Genomic DNA, 22,225 nt, shown 5'->3' with positions numbered 1-22,225 from the left:
CGCCAAAAAAACCAAAAACAAAAAGGCAAGACAAAAAAAAAAAAGATCACGTTGCTCCGCTTCCCCCGATTCCATCTCCCCTCCCCGTTCGCGCCCGCCCGAACAAAATAACCAAAAAAGATATGTGAGGAAGTATCGCCTGATACCCGCCATTCCCCCTTTTTCTCCCCGTCGACATCCGGTGCTTCATCACTCTCTAAGATTCCTCGCTCACACAAGTGTCGGTATAGGCAGAATACGTCGGCCTACAATTACCCCGGAAAGAGGCCTCTCCGGCTCAGCGCCGCTCTATATCGCAGCGAGCGCCTGCTATTAAGACATTAACACCCTGTCTCTCTCGATCGCGACCCTATTTCCGCAAACGGGCGGCTCGCGTTGAGAATGTAGGAAGATCATATGTACGATATTCCGTAGCAGGCGTGGGTCGCTGTGCCGAGTTCAGCGTACCGTCCGCCCGGGTACGAAAAAAGGCGTAATATACTCGCCTTTCTACCCTCTGCCCTGGCGATCACTCCCGTCTCGCACAAAAATATATAAAACATTGTCCCCCCCCCCCCCAGAGCCTCGTTTACACGGGGCGGAGCCGCATTTCGTACCGTGGCGTTAAGTCGTGAATTTGCAGCGAAAATCAATCCGATCCGCAGCGGGCAGGTCGTTGCGAGACCTCATGAGTGGAATAAGTCCCAGGCTCTCTCGCACAGCCTCAAGAACTCCTCCCGCTTCTGTCGCTGAGTCTCAGGGCTATCGCGGCCGGCTCCGAAAGGCCCTCGTCGGGTGGCGGCGGGCCCGTGACCCAGAGGGGGGCTGCTCCCTTCCTCGTACTCCGCGCGCGTCCTTCGCCTGCTCGTGCCTCGGCCCGTATCTAGGGTGCCGGCTCCGTTGCGGGGTGACGGGGGCGTAGGGGGTTGGTGTCCCGTGTAATGGACAAGCTTCGGCAACAGTTCAGGCCGTCCACCAGCCAATTCTTGCTGGGCTTCCTCGGCCGACTTATACTCTCTCGGCCGACTGGACAACGGAGCCTGCGAGATGCCCGGAGGCGGGTGGCTGGGCGACGCTAGCGGACCGTGACTTGAGCCGGGATATAGCGGCCGGCTACTCGGTTCGGCGTGCGACGGAAGGCCCTGTCCAGCAAACACGTCGGAGATCGGAGGCAGACGATTCGTCGTCTGGTTTGCGGGAATGTGGTGTATATGAGATGTGCTCGACAGGTTCGAGGGTTGGTTGGCAAGGTGTCGAGTCAAGGGCTGCGGATGGTGGCGAGTGGTAAATGTCTGCCCTAGAGGTGCAGACTGGATAACACGCTCATTAGCGAATTGCTCGTGGGACGGTGCCACGATGCTCAGGCCCGGGGGGGCTTTGTTCCTCCGAGACATGCCCGGCGTCTTTGCGGCGAACTGGGAAATGGGATCCTTCTCCTTGCCGTTGTCGGGGCCGTCTCCCTTGGCCGACTGTTGTTGGAGCCTCGCCTCGATGATTCGGCGTTGTTGTTCTCGAACATTCAAGCTCTGCTGCAGGTGTTCCTTCATTACAGGGTCCTGCGTAACAAACCCGGGGGATAAGCATGCGATGCCAACCTCCTGGATCCCGAGGCCCTCCCTTCCCAGCGCCGGGCGTGCCGTCGCAGCGCCCGACCCGGTAAGGGTATTCTTGGAAAGATCCAGTTTTCGTGGGCGATGGCGCGCAGTCGGGATGTCCGGAGAGCCCGGCTCCTTCTTCACAAAGATCTTGGGTGCAGGAGCGCCGGGTGCATTTCTCGCACTGTAATGTATTCGCGGCAGCGGATCAGCTCTCTGTCCACGCAGAAGACACGAGGAACAGGTGGTTTTGTGTTTCTCGTCCTATGTCTGGGCCACCTCGCGCGTTTCCTCATCCTACGACACGAGGGAGTCGACGACAAGCTCTTCGCATTCGAGGCGCGGGGAGAGGGCGGGGGGAGAAGAAAAGGACATGGACGGAGGGACTTACGCGCTTGCAGGAGAGGACTTTGCCGCGGGTTGGACAGCGGATCGCGGGGGACTTCGGCTGTTAGGACGTTGAGCCGTTGTGGAAGCATTGGCGGCCGGGATGGCCGAGACCGCAGCTGCTGTGCGTGAAGTGGAGGGAGACGAAGCCGACGCAGCGGCAGTTCCAGACGACGAGTTACTGGCGGAGGCAGCACCAGCGGGAGCGCTGGTCGCGGGAGCCAGCTCAGTATAAGCCGGTCTGTCGTGAGGAGCCGGGGACGGGGCCATGGCGATTGCCGCGCTCATCGTGTGCAGGGAACTATTTTTATAGAAGTGCTAAAAAAGAAAACGATGAAAAAAATAAAAAGGTAATTCCGGAGGTACGACGCAGACTTCGGAACTTTTTTCCTCCCCCTTTTCTTGGGCGCTGAATTGCTGTCCTGTCTCGTTTCTTACTCCCGGCTGAAATGGCTATGCGCCACGCGGGAGTGGGCAGGAAGGAAAATGGGCGTCTGCCTCGAAGCGTTGCAGCGATGGGACGGGCGAGACAGTGGCAGAGGGTGATTGGTGAGTTGCGCCGCACTTCAAGCCTCTCCGCCTCCTGACACCTGCGCGCTTTTGCAGCCGACCAGTTGCAGAAGTATTGGTGTCGGGCCCCGATTATTGTGCGATCGCCTGTGGCCAATAATGACCGTCCCTTATCCTCACAATCTGCCCGACTCCGTATTGGCAGCGAGGATGTCCCAGTGCCAGCGCGCCAATGGTTGGCGGATGGTCCGATTTAACCTATTAATGCTTTCTGACGAGCTGCCTCAGCTTGCCAATCACGGATGGCACGAAGACACGAATAGGCAGCGCGCCTCAGCTCCGTCTGCCGTTGCACGCTTGCTATGTGTCGGGACGCGAGCCGACAAACTTCTGATCTGATCTAGACGCCGACCGAGAGGATAAATATGGTTTGTGGCCGGCGGGAGCAGGTCCGGGGACGAAGTAAAATGGGCGAAGCAAGAAGGTTCGGATGGCAATCAAGGTGTCCGTGGTCGGTCTTGACAGATGTTTCAGGAGATGAAGACTCGGTGTCGCCGTCAGCCCTTCTCTTGTTCTTCGCGGTCGGGGTTGGTCGACACTCTACGATTCTTCCCGGCTCGCCGCGTCTTCGCTCGCTCGTCGTCGTCTTCCCGAGGCCGGCTGCGAATCGACCCAAGCACCACACGACGCACGCACGCCTCCAATCGCCGGTCCTGGAGCGACGGCACGGGAAGGGGGAAAATCGGAAAAACGATGACTGCGCAGCAAGTCGTTGTCGCTGCTGGCTTTCAGGTCTCGTCACACTAGTGGGAGAGCGGGCCTGAGGTGAGACGGAGGTCGGAGGGCGGGCGATGGCTAATTAGGTACTATCGCGTTTATAGTAGGGCAAGCAGGTACCAAAAAATGTGGCTGGGGTCGGGGATGGGAGATTTCGAGGGGAACAGCACACTCGAAGATTTGAGCAAATGGGCAGATTTGTATGTACGGCCGCACCAGACTGGGTTTCCTGCAAGCGAAGACGACGAAGAACAAGAAGGAGAAGGAGAAGGAGAATAAGGAAAAAGGGATTTCAGGGAAAGGGAACGGCTAGCGAGAGGACTCGGCGAAGGATTCAAGTACGGCAAGCGTGGAATTAAGGTAGGTTTGGAAGGGATGAAGGTGGCAGACAAGGTGAAGTAAAAGTTATTGGAGGCCGAAGGGAGAAGGGTAGGAAATGTTTCGAGGCGGAAAAGGAGGGGCAGGCTGAGATGGGCCGACCTCCCAAGGGTTACCGACCTGCCTCCAGGGAATCGAGCCAGGTACAGACGTGCGGCACTGGCCTCAGGTAGGTGTACGTACGAGTACCCGGCCCGCCAGGCGGCTTTAGGGATCTGCCTCCCCTAAGGGCGTCATGTGTCCACTGGCACTCGCCGTCGCGTGCGTGGTCGCGCCAGGTACCGGCATAACGCCGGCCAGGCGGGTGGTACACGGACACACGCGGCGCGCACGGCCAGAGCAACAAGTACCCGCAGCGGCATCTATCTTACCCAGGTACGCCGCCAGGGTTGCGCAGGTGCATGTGGGTAGGTCTACCTCGCGCTGCCGTCGAGGCATGTACACAGATTCCTCTATTCCGGACTGGAAACGGTACCTTGGGTACCTAGCATGGGTGCTGAGGTTAGGTGTCCCTCCACAGGCACGGGGTGTTTCCAGAAGCACAGACTTGCATCGCCCTGCAGCTCCTGACAAGTACTCCCTGTCCTCTTTTTTTCCACCACCACTTACCCGATTTGGCACCCTGAGTCGCTAGCGTGCTTTAGCTTCGCTACAGGTCCAGCATAGAGGCGGCCTGGACGCTAGTGCGCCAGGTAGACACTAGAGATTCAAGTCTACCCTAGCCCTCTCTCTAACACCCGCCCCCTTCCTCCCCCCCCCCTAGCCAGTCCACCCTTTAAAGAAGAACCCTTGGCCACTTGCGCCCCCTCGAATGGCGAATGATGAAAGGGGAGACGGAATGCCAAGGAGTGTCGCAGCTCTCTCCGTCCTGTGTGTGAGAAGTGTGGGCACGATGCGGAGAGAGAGAGAGAGAAGAGAGGAAGAAGGCGAGGAAAGACAGGAACAGTGTCAGGCCCGTCCAGGTGATGGGCGCGCGTCCAACATAAGGCCGTCCAAGTCAACCCCCGTCCCTCCCCCACCCCCCTTGTCGTGACTTGCCTACTATACAACGTAGCACCGCTAAGCGTAGAGTACATATACTACGTTGTACGTAGTAGACAGATAGAGACGGGCAGAGAAAGAGGCAGAGAAAATGGGAGTAAGAATAAGGATAAAAATACAAACGAGGCCCAATCCGCCTATGCAGGTGCAATTAATAAAGTTAGTAGGGGAGTAAGATGTGCAGCTGTGCCTCATCGGCGGGCTCCCTCGGGGGGGGGGGATGCCGTGTGCTATGTTAGGGACATGACCGCTGATGGGCGACGACCTTGGGAAACTCGAGAGATGTGTTACAAATCCAATACGCATAAAATCTAACGGATGCGCGCCACCTCCGCCCGCTCTTTCGCCGTCGCAGCCACCACATCGTTTCCATGCTTCGTGTTCGCCTCCTCTTCCTCTTTTTTCTCCTGTGCTTTTCCTTTCTTTCTTTTTCCTCCCCCTTCTTACAACATCGCTTCTTCGACTGCATGTCCGTCGATCGATTCGGTCTAGTTCGGGTGAGGGAAACCATCCAGGAAACAATATGGACAATATGGTGAAACGCAACCGAGGGAGATGAATGGTCTCTCTCTAGCCACATACCCGTTCTGCTTCTTGTCCCCGAACCCACATAAGCCACCACCAGCAGGGCGTAGAGTTTTGTTTCTTCCGTCTCTTTTACTTATCATGCGTTATTTTTACTGGTCCTTTATATATACTTTTTTTTTTTATATGTCTCTTTTCTCTCTCTCTCCAATCACACGCTTCACTTGCCTGTCCCCCTATGTACCTACGTGCAACTATGTACCTACGTGCAACGTATACCTGTATACGTTTCCGGTACGAGTAATCCCGAGTTGCCCCCCCCCCCCCGTCCCGCGGGGCAATGCTAGATATAGCATCCCCTTGCAAACGGTGAGGGAGATGGAAGCCTTGTGGAACTGGTTCTGCTCGTTTTTGGCTTTCCCTCTTCCCGATGGGTTTTGTCGGGTATCTGATGATGGATGGTAGGGGTCTGCGACGGGTGGAATAGAGGGATGGAGCCTGGCTGCCAAGGCGCGGTGGCCCCGTCGCTCTACCTCCGTAGGTTGTTTTACATTGATGCTTAGCAGCCCGCCTTGACACGGTCGAGGTGCGGTGCCAGGAGTTGCCGTGGACGTGATTGGGTCCCAGGCGGCAAGAGGGGAAATCCTGATGATTCCACTCCGGCGGCGACTATGAGTAATACCTGACTCTGTCCCTCTGGCAGAAACCAGGGCTCCGAAGGAAGTTGACAAGACCTTCTTCTCGCCGTCCCCATCCGCAACATGACACTACATATACACGATGTGATGGGAGGACTTGGCCCTGCTGGATTGACACAGACTATTGAAATGTGAAGTTTTAGATCAACCCTTGCTGCCTCGGCTCGGACAGGCGTGCGTGTTCTCATTCGCCCGCTCGCGGTACACAAGTCGCCGAAGTCGTCGCTGTTGGCTATCAGCACCGCACGACAGGAATCTTGGGAGGAAGAGGGCAAGAGGAAGCGCTGATTGATTGATCATCGATGTGACTACGCGCATCGGCTTCCTCCATCCGTCTGTCTCGAGGCCGACCTCACTCGTCGAGAGGCTGCCGGGTGGCCCGCCTGCGGTAGATGAGTGTGACATCCACCGTCAGGTGAATTCAGGTGAAGTTGAGAGCAGCAAGCTGCTTGTGCTTGCACCACTATACGGTACCTACCCACCTATGTATGTACATATGTAGGTAAGTAGGTAGGTAACCTCTTCTGCAGCGGATTTAGGTGCTGTAAATGGCCCGAGGACGTTATCGGCGTAGTTACCAGCAGTAATGAAGCTCCGCGGGCATCTCACTACCTCCTCCAACTCTGCCCATTGACTTTCTCCTACAGCCGAGCACGGGAAAGTAAGGTTGGTTGAAGCTAAGAGGTAAGTAGGTTAGGTACCTAAGGTAGGGCTAAGGCCGGGTTAGGTAGGCGGAGTGTCCCTCTGTAGTTTACTCATATGGTGCTGGCCGCCGGGCCTGTCCTTCTCTCAGAACCCCCCAACCAAAAAGGCCGTCGGTTTGGAACGGGTTCTCCTGCCTTAGCGCTTCTTTTCTTCGCCCCCTCAATTAGAGGTACATACCGACATATAGACTCGACGTGTACCTACCTAGGTATCTCTACACACGCTACAGGTGCTACCTACCTAGGTACCTACATACACGGTGTGCCCAACAACCTTATGCCTTCAGTGCCTGGTAGTACACCAACACATTAAGACAGCCTCCCATACTACATCTCATATACCTACCTCTTGCCACACACTCTTCTACGCACATACACCCACACACATATATAGGTATACTAGCGGGGGATTACATCGTAAAACAGAAATTCCCGGATCCAGTAACCAACCTCCCTCCCGGCGCCTCGCCGCAGCCCAAATCGCGCCAAATCGATCAGCTAACCTACATACGTTGCCTCCCGGTCGGGAACGTCCCTACACAGACGGATGCGTGGAAGTGTTTAACATTACGACGATACCCCGTACGAGGTAGGTAATATTCAAGGCTGGCCACGCACGCTCGCACACAACAGACACACATACAGACATACATACATACAGACATACACACACACATACACATACAATGTCCAGCCAGCGTTTCACCGTTTCGGTCACCGTCTCCAATCCAAAGGAATAAAGGAACAGACTACGGGATCACGGCCTGCACTACCGTGTCAGGGCTAGGAGCGGTGGTCCGTGGGCGATAGCCACTAGCCTTCTCCTCCCCCGTCCGGGATAGAAACAGATCGCTGACATGGATACCAGCGCAGACAATAACTCATAGGTAGGTACGCATGTGGTTCTTCGGCTCGTATCAAGGCCGCCGTAGATCCTGTCCGCGTACGGAAGCGTCTGTCTGTCTAGCATCCCCTGCTGATCCGCCCTGTACCCTGTGAATCGCGATGTGTGAGCAAGCATTGTAGAGTGGAAATAAGGTAGGAGACCCTAGTTAATGGCCCTGCTGTGACGCGCGCAGCCTTTTTTTTTTTTTTTTTTGCCTCGACCCGATCCTCGGTTGGTGACAGCAACATGGTCATCGTCATCCGTCACCACCGGCTGTTAGGACGTGGCAGCATAGGCAAGAAGGGAGAGGCAAGCCCCCCTCCGCTCCTCCTGAGCGGCCAAGACAAGCAGGTCATTGGCATCCATAGGCACGCATTAACGCGGATATCACAGATTTACGAATCACGAATTGCCGAATACCGGATTGTTCGGGCTCGAAGGGATAGCAATCATGACATGTAAGCGCCTTCGCAAGTTGAAACGCGAACCCTTGGCTCGTGTCCGATCCAAAACGGAGAAGGACCTTTTCAGCCAGTGACGACAAGGGAGAATCCCTCGTGACCCCTTCTGGTCCTCTCTCTCTCTCTTTTTTTTATTCGCCCCCCTGCTCTGCTTTCTATAGTAGTTCATTTCCCTGGATTATTAATTCAAGTTCCCTATGCCATTCCCGGCTTGCTTTACGAGAGTCTCTGTCTCAGATTTCCGACTCGGCATCGAGCAGTACGATCTTATCACCGCCACCCCATTGGTAGCAAATGCTTCGCATCGTAACCATGCAATAATGGTCTATTCACAATTGCCCACCCCGACCTTCCTCGACGAGCGCTGGTCAGATCTCATCAGATCGCTAAACCCCTTGGGAGGCTAGATAAACGTGCGGAGGGACGCAGCCATGCCACCTTGCGAAGTGCACTCTCCATATGGCAATTGCCAGGGATGCCCACACGATGGAAGTCCGACCTCGAGGATAAACAGATAGATAAAAAGAACGATAAGAAGAATGACAACAATAGAAGAATAATACGTAGGTGGGTGAGGTACTCGGGCCAAGACGAAAAATGTGCGACAATCATATCTGATCTCACTGATCCTCCCCATCTTTTTTAGGAGGTGCTCTATATCCTGCATAGCCGCCGTCACAAGACCGAGACGGGTACTAAGTACCTAGGTACCTATCCAATCAAGGTCCACTTTATGGCATGCTATGCACATGCATTGCCATAAATGCACAAGAATAGCTCTCTCTAAATTACCCAACATGCATATTCATATGCATAACCAATCACCCTGGTAGGATCTGTTGAAGACCCTATTAAGTTGAAGCTACATTAGGATAGGCCCCAGTCTAGACGTTAAGATAATGGGTGAGGAACAACGAGATAGAAGACGACGTAATGCATGACATGAGCAAATGGGTTTGCAATGTATGTACCATGACAAAAGCATCAACGGCCCCAGACGCGGGTCTAACTGCGGACTAAGCGGTTCGAATTCATTCCAACTTCGTAGGGCGAGTTGGATGAGCTCCAACCACTTGAGGTCGTCTTCGCGGCAGGGCGGTAGGACCACGGCGTTCCCTGTCATCACCTTTTCCGTGAATGGGAACTGGAGAACGGCGCCAGGACGGGCGAGCCGGGCGAAATACAGTCCTAGCGTTAGACCGCATCGCGGGCCTACTGGCGCTTCCGGAGCGAATAGGCTGTGCTTACGATGCAGTGAAATAGGAGATCTAATATCCAGTCGCCGTCGCGTACTCGGGGCCAGGAGCCATGGAAGAGGCCACGAAAGAGTGATGTCACTATTCTGGTTTTAGAACTGGAGTTGTGTGGCCCTCCTTGTCTCGTCCGCCTGTCCTTGGCCCGGTCTAGCTCCGGCTCAGTGGCGAGAACGCCGAGCTGTAGGTACGTAGGTTTTCCCCCCATGTGTCTGGGAAGGCCGAGGGGGAAAATATATTGCAGCCATCCTCAGCCCGAAGACGAGTAGAGCGAAGCCATAACCCCTAGAAATCCTGGGGTTGGTGACGTCTCGATCGCCGAGGACCCCGCCATGCGCCGCGAGGAGAATTGCCCCGCGTTTGGAGGACGGCGGCCCGGATCCCTGTCGCACCGTCGAGAGAGCCGTTATTACCCCAGACTGCAAGGGGGAGATGCCACGCTGTGTTTCCACTAAGCCACGCGACATCTTTTGTTGCCCATCTTCTGGGCGTATGGCGTTTTACCGCAAGGTACCGATTCAATGGCGTACCCATAGGCACCACAGTTCTAAGCATCGCTACGGTGCTTGTCGCTGAAAGAGAAGCCTGCTTTGCGTGCCCCTCAAGGTCAAGCAAGGTTCATGTCATCGATCGGGTCTTATCGTCTGGCGCCGATAGTAGAGCGGGTGTCGCCGGGATATCCCGTGTACTCTAGATGGCTCGACGACTCGTACGAAGGCGTCTTCGAGGGACATGGGCCGACTACCGACCAACTTGCAACGTGCTGGGGAGCTTGATAACAGCTAAGAGAGCTACGAGATGGGATAATTTCCACAACCCTAGCAACGCAGTGTAGGAAATACCTATAGGTAACTGGCTATTTGTGTTGCCTGCGACGCCTCAAAGCAAGCATCGGGCTACAGTCATAGGTACCTCGACCTGTCTGGCCTCGCCAGCAGGTACTAAACCTGCCTTATCTGTGGTCTGGATTTGTCCCAGAGTCTTGGAGTACCTACGCAGATTGCTTAGGGGGACCCACATCCCGCTACCACCCGATCTCGGGCGACGCGCTCTAGCTTTTTCCTCAACTTTTTTTGCCTTGAAGCAAAAGCTCGGAACGACCCTGTTCCTCCCCCTTCGCTGACTGAACGCTCTGTCGTATTCAATCAATCTTGTCCTCACGCTGTACCGATTTCCTCCCTCCGAGAAACTGACCGCAGCCACCGACACTCACTCACCGTCATAATGGCTGGCTCTAAGGGAGCTGCCTTGCGTAGGTTACCCCGCCCCCGCGCGCGCAAGACTCCTAGTATAGCTCTGGCGGTATATGTCCCCGAACCACGACCCTGAGCCAAACTCGACGTCGGCAGCAATGCTGAAAAGCTTTTCGTGCTGCGGCAGCTTGACACATCGACCATACTGGCTTGTCGAGCAGAGCACCCGCGGAATCGCGAGAAGGTCGCTAACCAAGCTCCCAGTACTCCGTCGTGTACGCGATCCATCACCGGCCCAGCTCTGAAGCTCGGCAGTTTGATGCCGAACCTGGTTCACTGACTGCCCTTCAGGTGTTTCCTAGCTACGGACAAGAAGAAGACTGGGACGAGGTCAAGAAGAAGGGTGTGTTTCTTGCTCTCTGCCATTAGAAACTCCCGTGCTAATGACATCGGCAGCCCTCCAAATTGGGGCTGAGAAGGTATGCCGACTCGAAACATCGCACGGCCACTTGGGTATTACGAGCGTGACCGTTGCTAACGGTCGCAGATGATAATCGAAGACATCTCTAGGCAGTTCGTCGAGCAAGTCGGGACTCGGGAGTACGTGGTACGTTTACTAAAATCGAACCAGGGAATGGAAATTTGTCGCCTGCAATGCCATTTACGAAGACCAGTACCTCCTGGGAGTATGCTCGACACCACATCGTCAGGCAATACAGAAACTAAGAAGTGTTTTATCCAGACAAGTCTGGTTCGACCCGCAATCGCGCGTGCCATGAAAGTGTAATCGTTATCGATTCCTCAGATCCTTTGGCCAGCATTGACTTTTGATAGCGCCGAGCGGGAGGGATGTGACTACGTCTCGCACGGATCTGGAAAAGGGTATGTTGGCGCCTGGACACCACTCTGAGGCGCTTCGTCGTCAAAGATAACTCAATTAACGTGTTGAATAGCAACGACCAGGTTCGCTTCGAAGTATGATTTGTCCCACTATTAGGTATTTCTTGGCGAGAAACTCTCCTCCTGGAGAGGTTTCGTTGCGCGATGTGTTTCTGGGAGTTTTTAAAAAAAACGCGGCCTGTTGGAAGACGATCCCGAAGCTGACATTTGGGGTCAGCTGGCTTACTACACGATCGACCCCTCCATCAAAGGCAAGCTCCCTCATTGGTCCATTCTCCCATTGCTCTCAAGGAAACACCCGTATCTAAACATGGATCGCGTTTTAGTGATCACCCCTTGGCGTCAAAAGGCCTTCTTCACCCGCTTCCAGGGCCGCAACGATCTCCTGGACTACGCTGCCGAGAAGGGTTCGCTCTTGGACGTTCTGCCCGAGTTTTGCTGAGACCTTGTAGGCATCCCCGTCACTTCCACTAAGGCGAAGCCCTACTCGATGGACGACAATTGCTCCTACGAGGTAGGTAATATCTTAAAATTCGGCCCGTCAATTTAATACTCACCGAAATCAGGCCGGCATGCTTGAGGACCCGAACGTGACTCCCCCGGAGGACATGTGGACCAGGACCGTCTCGCCTCTCAAGGCCCCGGATACCCCCCGTCGACATCACCATCCACTTCGACAAGGGTCTTCCTGTCAAGGTTGTAACTCCCCAGCAGACCGCCACCGACTCCCTTGAGCTCTTTAAGCTCCTCAACGCTCTTGGCAAGGAGCACGGTATTGGTCGCATTGTAAGTTCTCGCCGATTCACCAGCTAGGAACGCAGCTTAACGTTTTACATAGGATATTGTCGAGAACCGGTATATACACATAACCGTCTACACGCGCTAAACTGTACTGAATAACTGACTGTTCTTTTACTAGATTTGTGGGCTTGAAAAGCCGCGGCTGCTGCACGAGCCCCCCCCCCCCCCCTTGTCGCGAAGATCTATACATGACGATCCTACGCCTTGCCCACATCTCGATCGAGGGCCTGTAAGTAAGCAACGCGGGAGAAGGGGTTTCCGCTGACATGGAACAGTGTTCTGGATGGCCGTGTCTGCGTTCTGCGTGACAACCTGAGCAAGAGCTGGTCGGAGCTGCTCTACAACGGCATGTATTTCAGCCCTGAGAGGTCGTTCCTGCAGCGTAGGTAAGTCGATCACCCGAAATTGAGGGTCTGGGCTAACTTTGGCAACAGCGTCTCTCGACTTGGCCCAGCAGCGTGTATGTTGAGAAGATCTGAATAGCGATATGGCACATCTAATTGAGTTTCGTAGGTCAATGGCGAGGTCCGGCTCCGGCTGTATAAGGGCAACGCTTATGTCCTCGGCCGCACCTCACAGGAGAAGCTCTATTCCGAGGAGGATGCGTCGGTGGGCTCGCTCACCACCTTCGGCCCGTCCGAGACGGTAGGCAGTACCTAAGGAGTGCCGACTAGTTGCAACGACTAACGGGATAAACAGACTGAGTTCATCACCATCAACGCCATCCGCCTCAAGAAGGTAAGCTACCGGCCCTTTCTGACGGTTCTCCGAAACGGTGCGCTAACTCTGTAGCAGTACAGACTTCAGATGGCCGAGGCTGGCATAGAGCTTTAAAGTAGCGAGTCCGGGGCGGCGCAGAATCAGGACGGGGGCATCGCATGATGGTCGTGGAGCATGTCGATGGTGTGTTGGCGCAGGTCCGATCTGACGAGTGCGGTCGGAACGGCGCAACCCGTAGGAGTGGTATGCAAGTAAAAAAGCTAAGGAGCTTACGGGCTAGAGGAATCTAAAGTACCTACACACAGCAATTAGGTACATATCTCGCGAGCGCTATGTGAGTGCGTAGAGCTTCGAGCTAGGGTTAGGTTCCATATAAGAGGAGGTGCCCACTCATAATACTATAGAGAGCTAAATGAATTATGGCCCGCCTTATACGTGCCTGGCAATGTGCCTGCGAGTGGCTAACTTGATACGGTCAGACACCGTATGTGGGTAAATAACTATCGGATGGATGATGGTGTGGCATGACCGCATGCAGTTTACCGCGCGGTAAAAACGAGGACATTCCCACATGCATATCCATCCCACATATCTATCTAACCCTATTGAGAGGGAGCCCGTATGATAATAAGGAGAGAGAGAGAGAGGCTCAATTTTTTACCAAGTGCAGCTGGAAGATGATCAGAAGATTATCCGTCGCCGTAAGACCGAGATGGATTGCCGTGAGCGCCTCAGGTAGGTACCTAAGGTAGGTAAACGGCCAAGCCTATTATCTTGTAAGACATACCGAGCTGCTATATTACTACCTTGGGTGCTTGATGCGATACTACCTAGCCTATATGTAATACTGATGCAGTCTGACACTGCTACTAGCAGTGCTAATAATAAGAATCCCTAGGTATATGCCTAGCTTAGGCCGCCTACCGAGTATTACCGTTACCTAAGTGCCTATCTCTCCTGTTTCTCGCATCGAGTCTACGACATGGTAGAGTACTTGGGTAACTACGGGAGGTAAGGTAGGTAGGAGGTAGGTATTGTTGGGATGCAGAGAGAAGCGAAGGCACAAGGCATTGATGGCATTGGTCTCTACGGGAAAACACAACATATAGCGTATATTGTTGCGTCGTATTCTCTCACCAAGCGTCTGGCTCCCAAGCAAGCTTGCCACACACACATTCCGGGCATACCTATTACATGCAGCGTGGCAGTTGGATGTCACCCGTCGAGGAGGAGAGGCGGCCCAGCGACTGACGGAGAGTAGCATGCGGCAAACGCGAGCCCGCACCGTGACCTCCCCCCCCCATTCACAAGCTCTTGAGTTGCAACTGGCGACGATTCCCGTACGGAGCATCCAACACCTACATGATCTCGGAGGCCATCCACCCACACACACACACACACACCCAACCAGTCCAGCTACTTACCCATCTCCCACGTAGGTAATATGCACACACGCGCTTTCACACTCGCTCGCATACGCACACCCGCAACGCCCCGGGACCAAATTTCAGTCGATGCAACACCCGCCTACGCATCGAGAAAAGACTCCGAGAGCCCCCTACCAACCGGATCCTACCGCAACCCTTCCAGCGCTTCTAGAACAGGTACGCCCGCCGCCCTTTTTTTTTTTTTCTTTCTTTCCCTTCTCCTCCCCTGCGGGCAGAGGGCGCAGCAAGGAGGGCCACCTCCTTTTTCCCCTTCCCCTCCGTCCCTCCCTCACCTGAAAGCCTACCTACATGTACCTACATTCACACACTCGCCAATACGGTAAGTCCAAGCGTGCGTTTCTGTGTCCGCGCGCACGCATACGACAATCTCAGGTAGCTCTAGATACCTACCTACCTACCTGACCTCCTCCACGGACACATGAAGAGGCCGGGCCGGGCAGGCAGGCCGGCATATATACCTAGGCACCTACCTACCTATCCTACACACTAGACACGTACTCGCAATGTACGCGCCCAAGACAGCCCAGTCCAGTCCTCCGGCTCGGCTCCCGCGCATGCGAGGACGCAGAGTTGGCGGCCGTTTTCTTCAGCAGCAGACGTTGCGTTGTTGTTTGGTTGCTGCACCTGGGCGTACCTAGCTAGATAAGAAGTGTGTGTGCCACGCAAGACGCACGAATACTGCATAACCTACCTACCTACCTACCTACCTACCTAATATCTGCGTCGCCTCCCTCGCCCCTATTCCCGCGCAGGACGGCGGGAGAAGGGGGGGAGAGAGACACCCATCATCCCTGGCGAAAATGGCGACGCAGCCGTGTCTTCGTCCATGTCTTGCTTTCTTTCTCTCTTTCGTTCTCCCCCCCCCCCCCCCCCCCCCCCCCATCCGCACTGCCGGGGGCTGACTTGGCGAGACGCGAGAGAGGGGGGGCCGCGGAATGGGAAATCTGGCCGTGCCTGCGTCCGCATACGCGCCGTCGCGACGAGGGGGGGAAGGGGGCGGGGGGGCGGACGCCAACTGGTATGCTTACGGCGTGTGTGCACACGTACCTAGGTAGGTACGCAACGCACGCACGCACACATGTCTACTTACGATAACCTGCCTGCGCGCGCGGGTATGTTAGGGTAGGTAGGTATGTAGGTAATGTGCGTATGCGCGTAGAGACTCAGGCACGCGCCGCAGGCTGGGCAGGCTGGGCAGGACCACGAGACGGCAGCGCGAAATTTCGTTTAATATCTCCGTTTATGCCTCAGCCGGGGACCGGATTGTCCACCCTCCTCCTCCTCCCCCCCCGCCGACCTGTGTGTGTTCGATGCCGTCTCGCCCTAGAGGGCTTCGCGTCCGACGGCGTGTTACGTGCATTGGGTGTGTTTATCTCGGATCGGCTGGACCCGTGCTGGCGAGAGCGAGCACACGTGGGCGGCAGGAGGTGGGTAGGTAGGTATAGCAGAATGGCACGCCTATATAGGTATTGGGTACGCGTGTGGTAGGTGGCTATAGGATATATATATATATATATATATATATATGCCTATAGGTATGGGTATATTTAAGTATATCGTCGTAGATCTCTCTCTCTCTCTATATATATCCTCTATACCTTGTCCGTATCCTTACGCACCTAGATCCCTTATCTAGGTAGGTAACCCTACCTGCTCTCATCCAGCCGCACACCTCGCGCTAGCGGGGAGTCCTCGGCGCGCCGGGAGCTGGCTGCGCTACGATTGGAAACCTCCCATGGCTCGCAACATCACCCTCGTCCGAGCGCGTGCGGCTCCGGGCCTGTCCGCGAGCCCGGACCTAGCAAGGTCGCATGCCTGCCTACATAGGTATATACATGCGCATGCGCATACCTACCTAGGTATGCTGACGGCAAGTGCTGACGGTAACTTGTTAGCCTGCCCGCGCTCTCTCGGCGACAGCGAGGCCTCCTCTCCCCCCCCTCCCTCCGAAACGCTTTACCCTTCTCCCCTTCCCCTCCTCCGCCACCGCGCCACGTAATATGGGCACACACGTACATGCACCAGCGGGCAGGCAAGCAAGCAGGAAGAAGCTTATCACCAACCCCGTCGTGTACGGCGCGCGCGCGCGAACGACATTCGCTGTGCTCCTCCTCCTCGTGGGGAGAGGACCGGGGGGGCGGGGACAGGGCCCGAGCCACGGAGCCTGTTTCGGGCACGCATTGGATAATTAATCATTACCTAATATCCAGGGGGTTATTAGCTTCAGCCTCTGCCTGGCCGCTGCCTACCTCCCCCCTTTTCCTTGGCGCCGTCCGAGCTCGTTCTATGGATATCTTCGTCCTCTTCTTCGTACAGGTAATCACGCCTACCCTCTCGTGCGCGCAGGTGTCTTGGGCACGGCTGACCCGGGCTAGTCTCCCCGATCGCGGCCGGGCAGAGAGGTTCTCGAAAGGCCCCCTTTCCCCTCGCCGACGGCGTCCCTCCTCCGGAATCGTCCGGCGTCGAGGAGCACGCGAAACATGTCGATGTGAAACATCGACGCCGCGCGGTGTGCCACGTAGCCCTGCCTAGGGGCCGCCGGCAGCTAGGCAGGATCGGGGCTGCCTGGGGCACTGGTGGGGATACCCAGACCACCGGTGACGTCTGCGAGAGAGACAGACAGAGAGAGAGAGAGAGCTATCGCCGTAGCTCGGGCCCTCGGTTGGCTCGCTCTATAGCAACGAGCTATACTGCCTTGGGCATAGAGGGAAGCCTCCTCTACGGCCCAGGTATTCGGTGCGCATCTCTCTCTCTGTGTCCCTCTCCTCGGGTATATGTAGGTATGTGATCCTTTGCCTCGGTATTCTTTCTCTTTACTTTCAGTATACCACCCCCTCCCCTATACTTAGCACGAGAGGGATTCCCGAACTTGGCGTCCCGATGCCCGGGTTAAGATTATATTCATGTGATATTTCGACAGGCAGTAGTAATAGTAGATCAGGGCGAGAATTCTGTGGAGAATTCTCATGCCACGCTTTTTCCTAAGGGACCTTCAAGATAGCCCTCGGTCCAAAAGCCCTCGCGAGGTCCCCGATCTCCCATGACTTGGCTCTATTGTATTCGACAGCACATCTTTGCTTAGCTTTCTTCCGCCCTTCTTGGTTTTCTTTTTTTTCTTCCTCGAGTTTCGGTTGCCCGTACCCTTACGCCATTCTTTCCATCTCGCCCTCAATCTATATGTGCTGTAATTCATGTGTATGGGGTATATACGTAGGTTGGAGACTGAGCTCGTAACCGAAACCGAAAAAAAAACACCACCATCATCAATCAAGACTGCGTTTTACGAAAACTCGGTCGGCTGTTATGGTTTGGGCTCTGACTCCTGCCACCGGTTGCTGCTTAGACTCTCTCACGCACTCGAAGACCCCTCCTCGGAACTTCGCCCTCCCCGCCTCTTTTCGGTCAGCGCGTCCACGCCCAACCCGATGCCCTTCTTCCGCCCCTTGACGATGGCGAGCAGCGCGCGCCCGACGGCCCCGAGATCGCCTAGCATCGTGATGTGGCCGCGGTCCGTGCTCACGCGCCCGCCCCGCGCGATCTCGTAGCCGGGCGGCGGCATCGCCTCGCGCGCCAGCACGACTCCGTCGCCGCTGCGGAACGCGAGGTCGTCGTACGTGTCCGAACACGCGATCGCCTCCCGCGACCCCACCTGCGCCGCCCACACCGTCGGCACCTCCTTCCCGTAAATCACCGCCAACGGCGGGTACGCATTCGCTGCCGCGTGGTCCTCCCGGTGAGCCGTCTCCGCTCGGAATCGTTTTGCGTCCGCCAGCGTCCGTCCCAGGTACTCTAGGTTGCGCGCTCGCACCGCCGCGGCGCTGCCGCCGTCGCGTTCCGGGCTGTGCTGCTGCTGCCGGTTCGACTGGGAGGCAGCGCTCCCATCGCCTTGCAGGGTGCCCATCTGCGGCGCTAGCGTCCGGTCGTGGGACACCTCAACCTTCCGCAAGGCGGTGACGGCGTTCTCCATGCTAAAAGCCCAGGTCGGAGAGCGAGACTCGCTGGCGGCACTATTGCCGCGGCTCCTCAGCGGCGTTGGAAGCTTCTCAGAGAACTCCCGCAGCGAGCTGAGAGCGCCGGTGCGGGACTTGTAGGCCGGCAGTGGTTGCCCGACGCATGGGCTCAGGCAGTATTTTGCCCACTCCTGCGGGTCGAAGAAGTCGATGGGATACTGCTCCCCGGTGTGCTTGTTTATGAAGCAAAACCCGTCTTCTGGCAGGAATATGAAGGACGTCCTTAGGGAAAAGTTGACTTGTGCCGTGAGCACCTTCTCGTTGAAGAGCACGGCGTCGCCGTTCCGGAATGGGCCCAGGATATTTATACATCGCTGTGGTGTTCCTGCATAAAGCACTCCCGAGACTAGTTCCGGTCGTTGGTTCACGGCGTGGCGGGTGATGATGCCGCCGAGGCTATGCGCGATAAGCCACGCGCCTCTCTTCTCCGGCGGACCCTTCCCCTGGTTTGACGGGAGCCCTTCCAGAAAGGTGACCAATTTTCGGGAGAGCAGATGAGGGCTCAGCCGCCAGTCGTATCCGTAGTCCCACACTCTGAGCTTTCCTGTTCTAGCGTTCTCACATTCCCTTAACCTCTTGAACAGGCGTTTTGATATGTCGATAGGTCCTATGTTCTTGAGCATGCCAGACGCATAGATGGATTCCTCCATCCTCTCCTCGTCTTCAGGATCCAGGCCAACCTCCAGATTTACCTTTCGGATGTTCAACCCGACCTTCACCGGCACCCAGACTTGGCGGTTGGTTTTCGTCGATCTTAGCACGGAGCCACGGTACCCGCCCATAATCACAACGTCGCCCGTCAAGAGCTCCAGGGCGCGGTCTAGATCCGATAAGCCGTCGTCTTTCACTGTGGAGGAGCCAGCTTCGAAGGTCGCCGAAGTACGCGACGTGCCCGATAAAGATGCCTCCGACTGCTCGAACCCTAGCAGCGAGTTTCTCTTTAGTGGAGTAGGGATGATGCTGGGCAGCTGGGGCAGTTTGAATGTCGGCCGGTCCCAGCTATCCGTGATGGCCTTGAATCGGCTGTTCGTCTGCTCTCGGGTGTCGTTCCATCTATCGTCGTCACCGAAGGACGACACCCTAGACAGAGAATGGTACAGCATGGACTCGTCCGATGTCGACCTGCGGACCGTTCGCGGCCTCAGCGACGGCGGAGAGAGTGCAGAGCTTTCGGCGGGCGGGATGGGTAAGGACATGAGGGACTGTCTATTTGCCGGCGGGGCCATGCTCCTAGAACTTACATTCCGCGTCTCGTCGAAGAGCGACGCGAGCTTTTTGGCCTCGGCCGTGCTACCGCTTGACAGAGTGGCCCGTTTTGCCTCGGATCCCACGGGTTTTGGCGAAGAGGGCCCCGAGAAGAATGACTGGAGGGAGATGGACGGCATGGAAGGGAACGCGTCGCGTATCCTCTTGAGCGCATCAGCGCCGCCGGAGGAAGAACGGCGGTGCCTGCTCTGGCCGAACACGGAGGATAACGTAGGCCGCGGACCCGACTCGTTCTGCACGACCATCTGCTTCGGCCCCGCCTGCCAAGGAGACGGGAATCTGACGGTCGGGGTTTGGCTCGGACGCGATGGACCCGGCGACAAGCCCCCAATCGGGCGTATCGAGGCCTTGGTCGCCGTTCGGCGGTATGCCTCGCCGCTTGATTGGTCCGCCGCCGACGAGGGCAAACTCTCCGGCTCGGCGGAGACGATGTTATCGATGACACCGAACAAGCCACCTCCCGGCAGCCGCTCCATTGCCGCCGCCTTCTCCTCCGCCGACGTCTGGGGCAGGGTGAGCCTCGTTGCCGCGGGGCTCAAGGACGGCTGTATGATAGATTGAGCATCATCCTCGCCAATTGGTATCGGCTCTTCATCCGGCACAACATCAGATGCGGGCGACACCTCTCCGTCGGAGACCACCAAGCTGGGCGTCTCCGGCGCGCCCAGCGGAGATCCCCCCCGGGCCTCCGGTGCCATTGTGATCGCCATCGGTGCTTGCGTCGATCCCGTCCTAGCTAGACAAGACCATCTGCCGTATGAAAGTAGTAGAAGTAGCCGGACTGCGGCTGCTCGGCGTGAGGTTATCGTGGAGGAAAAGTCGAGGGAGAGGGTCTAGTAGGTCAGATTAACTAGGAAATAGCCAGGGTCGCATGGCCGGAAGCGCCGGGAATCGAGTAGCTTGACAGACACTTATCCGGGCTCGTCCAGGAGAATAACGGGCCGGCCTAATTAGGTATTTTAGTCGGGTGTCGAGAGAGTCGAACTCGTGACTATGGGGAAAAGAGACGATGGGAGGCGAAAGCAGCAGGCAGGTTGACGCTAGCAGGGCTGGCTAGGGACGGATCGCTGTGTAAGCCAATTCGCCGAGGGACCCTTTTTTTTTACCTTTCTTTTTTTTATTCCTCCTTCCTTCCTCTTTTCTTTTCTCCCTCTTTCCTTCTTTTGCTTTCTTCTTCTTTTCTTTTTATCTGGTGTTATTTTGTTTTTGTCTTCTTCGTCCTTTCTTATGTCTTATATAATTTTCTCAAATCCGGGCGCTTTTGGTATCCCCGTCTTTCGGTTCCTGGTCTCCCCTCGCTCGCCTTTGTGCCCTCTGCTACCTACCCCGAGGACAGGTAGGGGACTGCTGCGGAGACCCAAATCGCGACCTGCCCGACCTGCCCTATCGGTTTCGTCTATCCAGGTGATGGGTCGCAGGGTATTATTGCTTTCGATGGGGCCGGCGCTGGCTTTTCACGTGTCAGGTCGCAGCACGATGGCTGGGATGGATGGCGTTTCCACGGAACGAACGAGCCCACCGCGGACGATAGCAAGCTCACTTATTGATGGGAGGGGCAGAAAACGAAGACACGGCGTTCGAGGGATTTGCATCCAATCCTCTTGTTATTATTACCGAACGTGGATCTGCCCATCAGCTTATCTCCACTAATAGCAATCTGTACCTATATAGCAGCTCGTCCACCCGTGTCGCCCCCATCTGGCGTGTATAACCAACGTACCGCTTGGACATGCCCTACGCCCATCTTGTTTGTAGTAGTGCGGCCGGTGTCCTGGGTAGTTAGTTGGTGGCCTTCGGCTGGCAGCATCTCACGGAGACGTACAGATGGGCATAGCCACCTATCATGCATTCCCAACCACAGCTTTTCCTGGTGACACGTACCCGGGGCCATCTGCGTGTCTCCTCTCTGAGACGGAAGGATTCGTCGTGTGTCGGGGGTGAATCCCTTCGCCATCCCCGCCTGGCCACAGCCTCCGCGCGGTCGTTGGCCCAGGCGGATATGGACCGTGGGAACCCTTACGAGGAAGCGCGCGTATGTAGGTTAGGTACGTCTGGACAGACACACGTACGCCGCCTCCGTACCTACAAATCATACACCCATCACAACGTCTCCATCCGGAACGGCATCCTGTTACACATAGCTAGCATGAAGTGAAATCGAAGCGACGGGGCGCAAAACTGCCAGTAGATAGATGCATGGCAACGGTGAAGGCTTGTAGTAGACTTGCAAATAAGGATAGATTTGGGGGCTGGCGTAAGCTTGTACCTATACCATCTAACCTTGACCCGGCTCTGCTAAGAGGTACTAAGGTAAGTACCTCGGTAGGGAGGAAGGCCGCGGCCGTGGGGGCCGAATTTCTAGACACTTCCTAATGCGGAACACCTGACGTCACATATACGCTGCTCCTCTACTCGTAGGGCAAATGCCAATGCGGAGGCGGTATCCGACACCCACGTACCTGTACTTACCCGCCTCTCACACCTAGGTGCCTCCGCCTACCACCTGAGCGGCGTCTCAGTCGAATAGCTTAGCATGTTAGGCGCCTTTCTACCTACCTATCGAACGGCAGTGCTCGGAACGGGGTATGCTGCTACGAACCTCCGGGACCTCGGCTCGGGACTCTCGTGAATTTCGAAGAGTGAGGTTACGGGCGGGGTTGCTAGGTTGACCGCTACTGTGGGTTCTCTCTCCC

The 22,225-nt window shown here is 56.1% G+C and overlaps 4 protein-coding genes across 4 annotated transcripts; 2 read left to right on the top strand and 2 right to left on the bottom strand.

Annotated features, from left to right (window-relative positions):
• Positions 1–257: 257 nt before the first annotated feature.
• Positions 258–2,572, bottom strand: GGS23DRAFT_61303 (uncharacterized protein). Its single transcript, XM_051520531.1, has 2 exons — positions 1,966–2,572; positions 258–1,758 (listed from the first exon to the last, which is right to left on the bottom strand). Exons 1-2 carry the CDS (start codon positions 2,247–2,249, stop codon positions 666–668), a joined length of 1,377 nt encoding a protein of 458 aa, XP_051371965.1. The 5' UTR covers positions 2,250–2,572; the 3' UTR covers positions 258–665.
• Positions 2,573–10,418: 7,846 nt separating this feature from the next.
• GGS23DRAFT_597018 (argininosuccinate synthase) lies at positions 10,419–12,922 on the top strand (the record flags this gene model as incomplete). The annotated part of the gene is made up of 15 exons (XM_051518557.1): positions 10,419–10,496; positions 10,652–10,790; positions 10,844–10,866; positions 10,935–10,994; positions 11,505–11,694; positions 11,740–11,801; positions 11,854–11,897; positions 11,926–12,073; positions 12,126–12,142; positions 12,207–12,317; positions 12,364–12,470; positions 12,523–12,548; positions 12,602–12,733; positions 12,788–12,826; positions 12,884–12,922. 15 exons carry the CDS (start codon positions 10,419–10,421, stop codon positions 12,920–12,922), a joined length of 1,215 nt encoding a protein of 404 aa, XP_051371964.1.
• A 2,861-nt stretch (positions 12,923–15,783) lies between these two features.
• On the top strand, positions 15,784–16,939 carry GGS23DRAFT_568943 (uncharacterized protein). The gene is made up of 3 exons (XM_051516427.1): positions 15,784–16,083; positions 16,152–16,572; positions 16,632–16,939. Exons 1-3 carry the CDS (start codon positions 15,992–15,994, stop codon positions 16,746–16,748), a joined length of 630 nt encoding a protein of 209 aa, XP_051371963.1. The 5' UTR covers positions 15,784–15,991; the 3' UTR covers positions 16,749–16,939.
• Positions 16,940–17,196: 257 nt separating this feature from the next.
• GGS23DRAFT_60765 (uncharacterized protein) lies at positions 17,197–20,500 on the bottom strand. The gene has a single exon (XM_051520079.1). The coding sequence runs from the start codon at positions 20,240–20,242 to the stop codon at positions 17,606–17,608; it is 2,637 nt and encodes an 878-aa protein (XP_051371962.1). The 5' UTR covers positions 20,243–20,500; the 3' UTR covers positions 17,197–17,605.
• Between the last annotated feature and the right edge of the window lie 1,725 nt (positions 20,501–22,225).

Source organism: Durotheca rogersii (genome assembly GCF_024521655.1).
Source record: "Durotheca rogersii strain YMJ 92031201 chromosome Unknown GGS23scaffold_10, whole genome shotgun sequence".
In the NCBI taxonomy this organism is placed as follows: Eukaryota; Fungi; Ascomycota; class Sordariomycetes; order Xylariales; family Xylariaceae; genus Durotheca; species Durotheca rogersii.
Note: the sequence above shows the minus strand (reverse complement) of the source record. Positions and strands in the feature narration are given on the sequence as shown.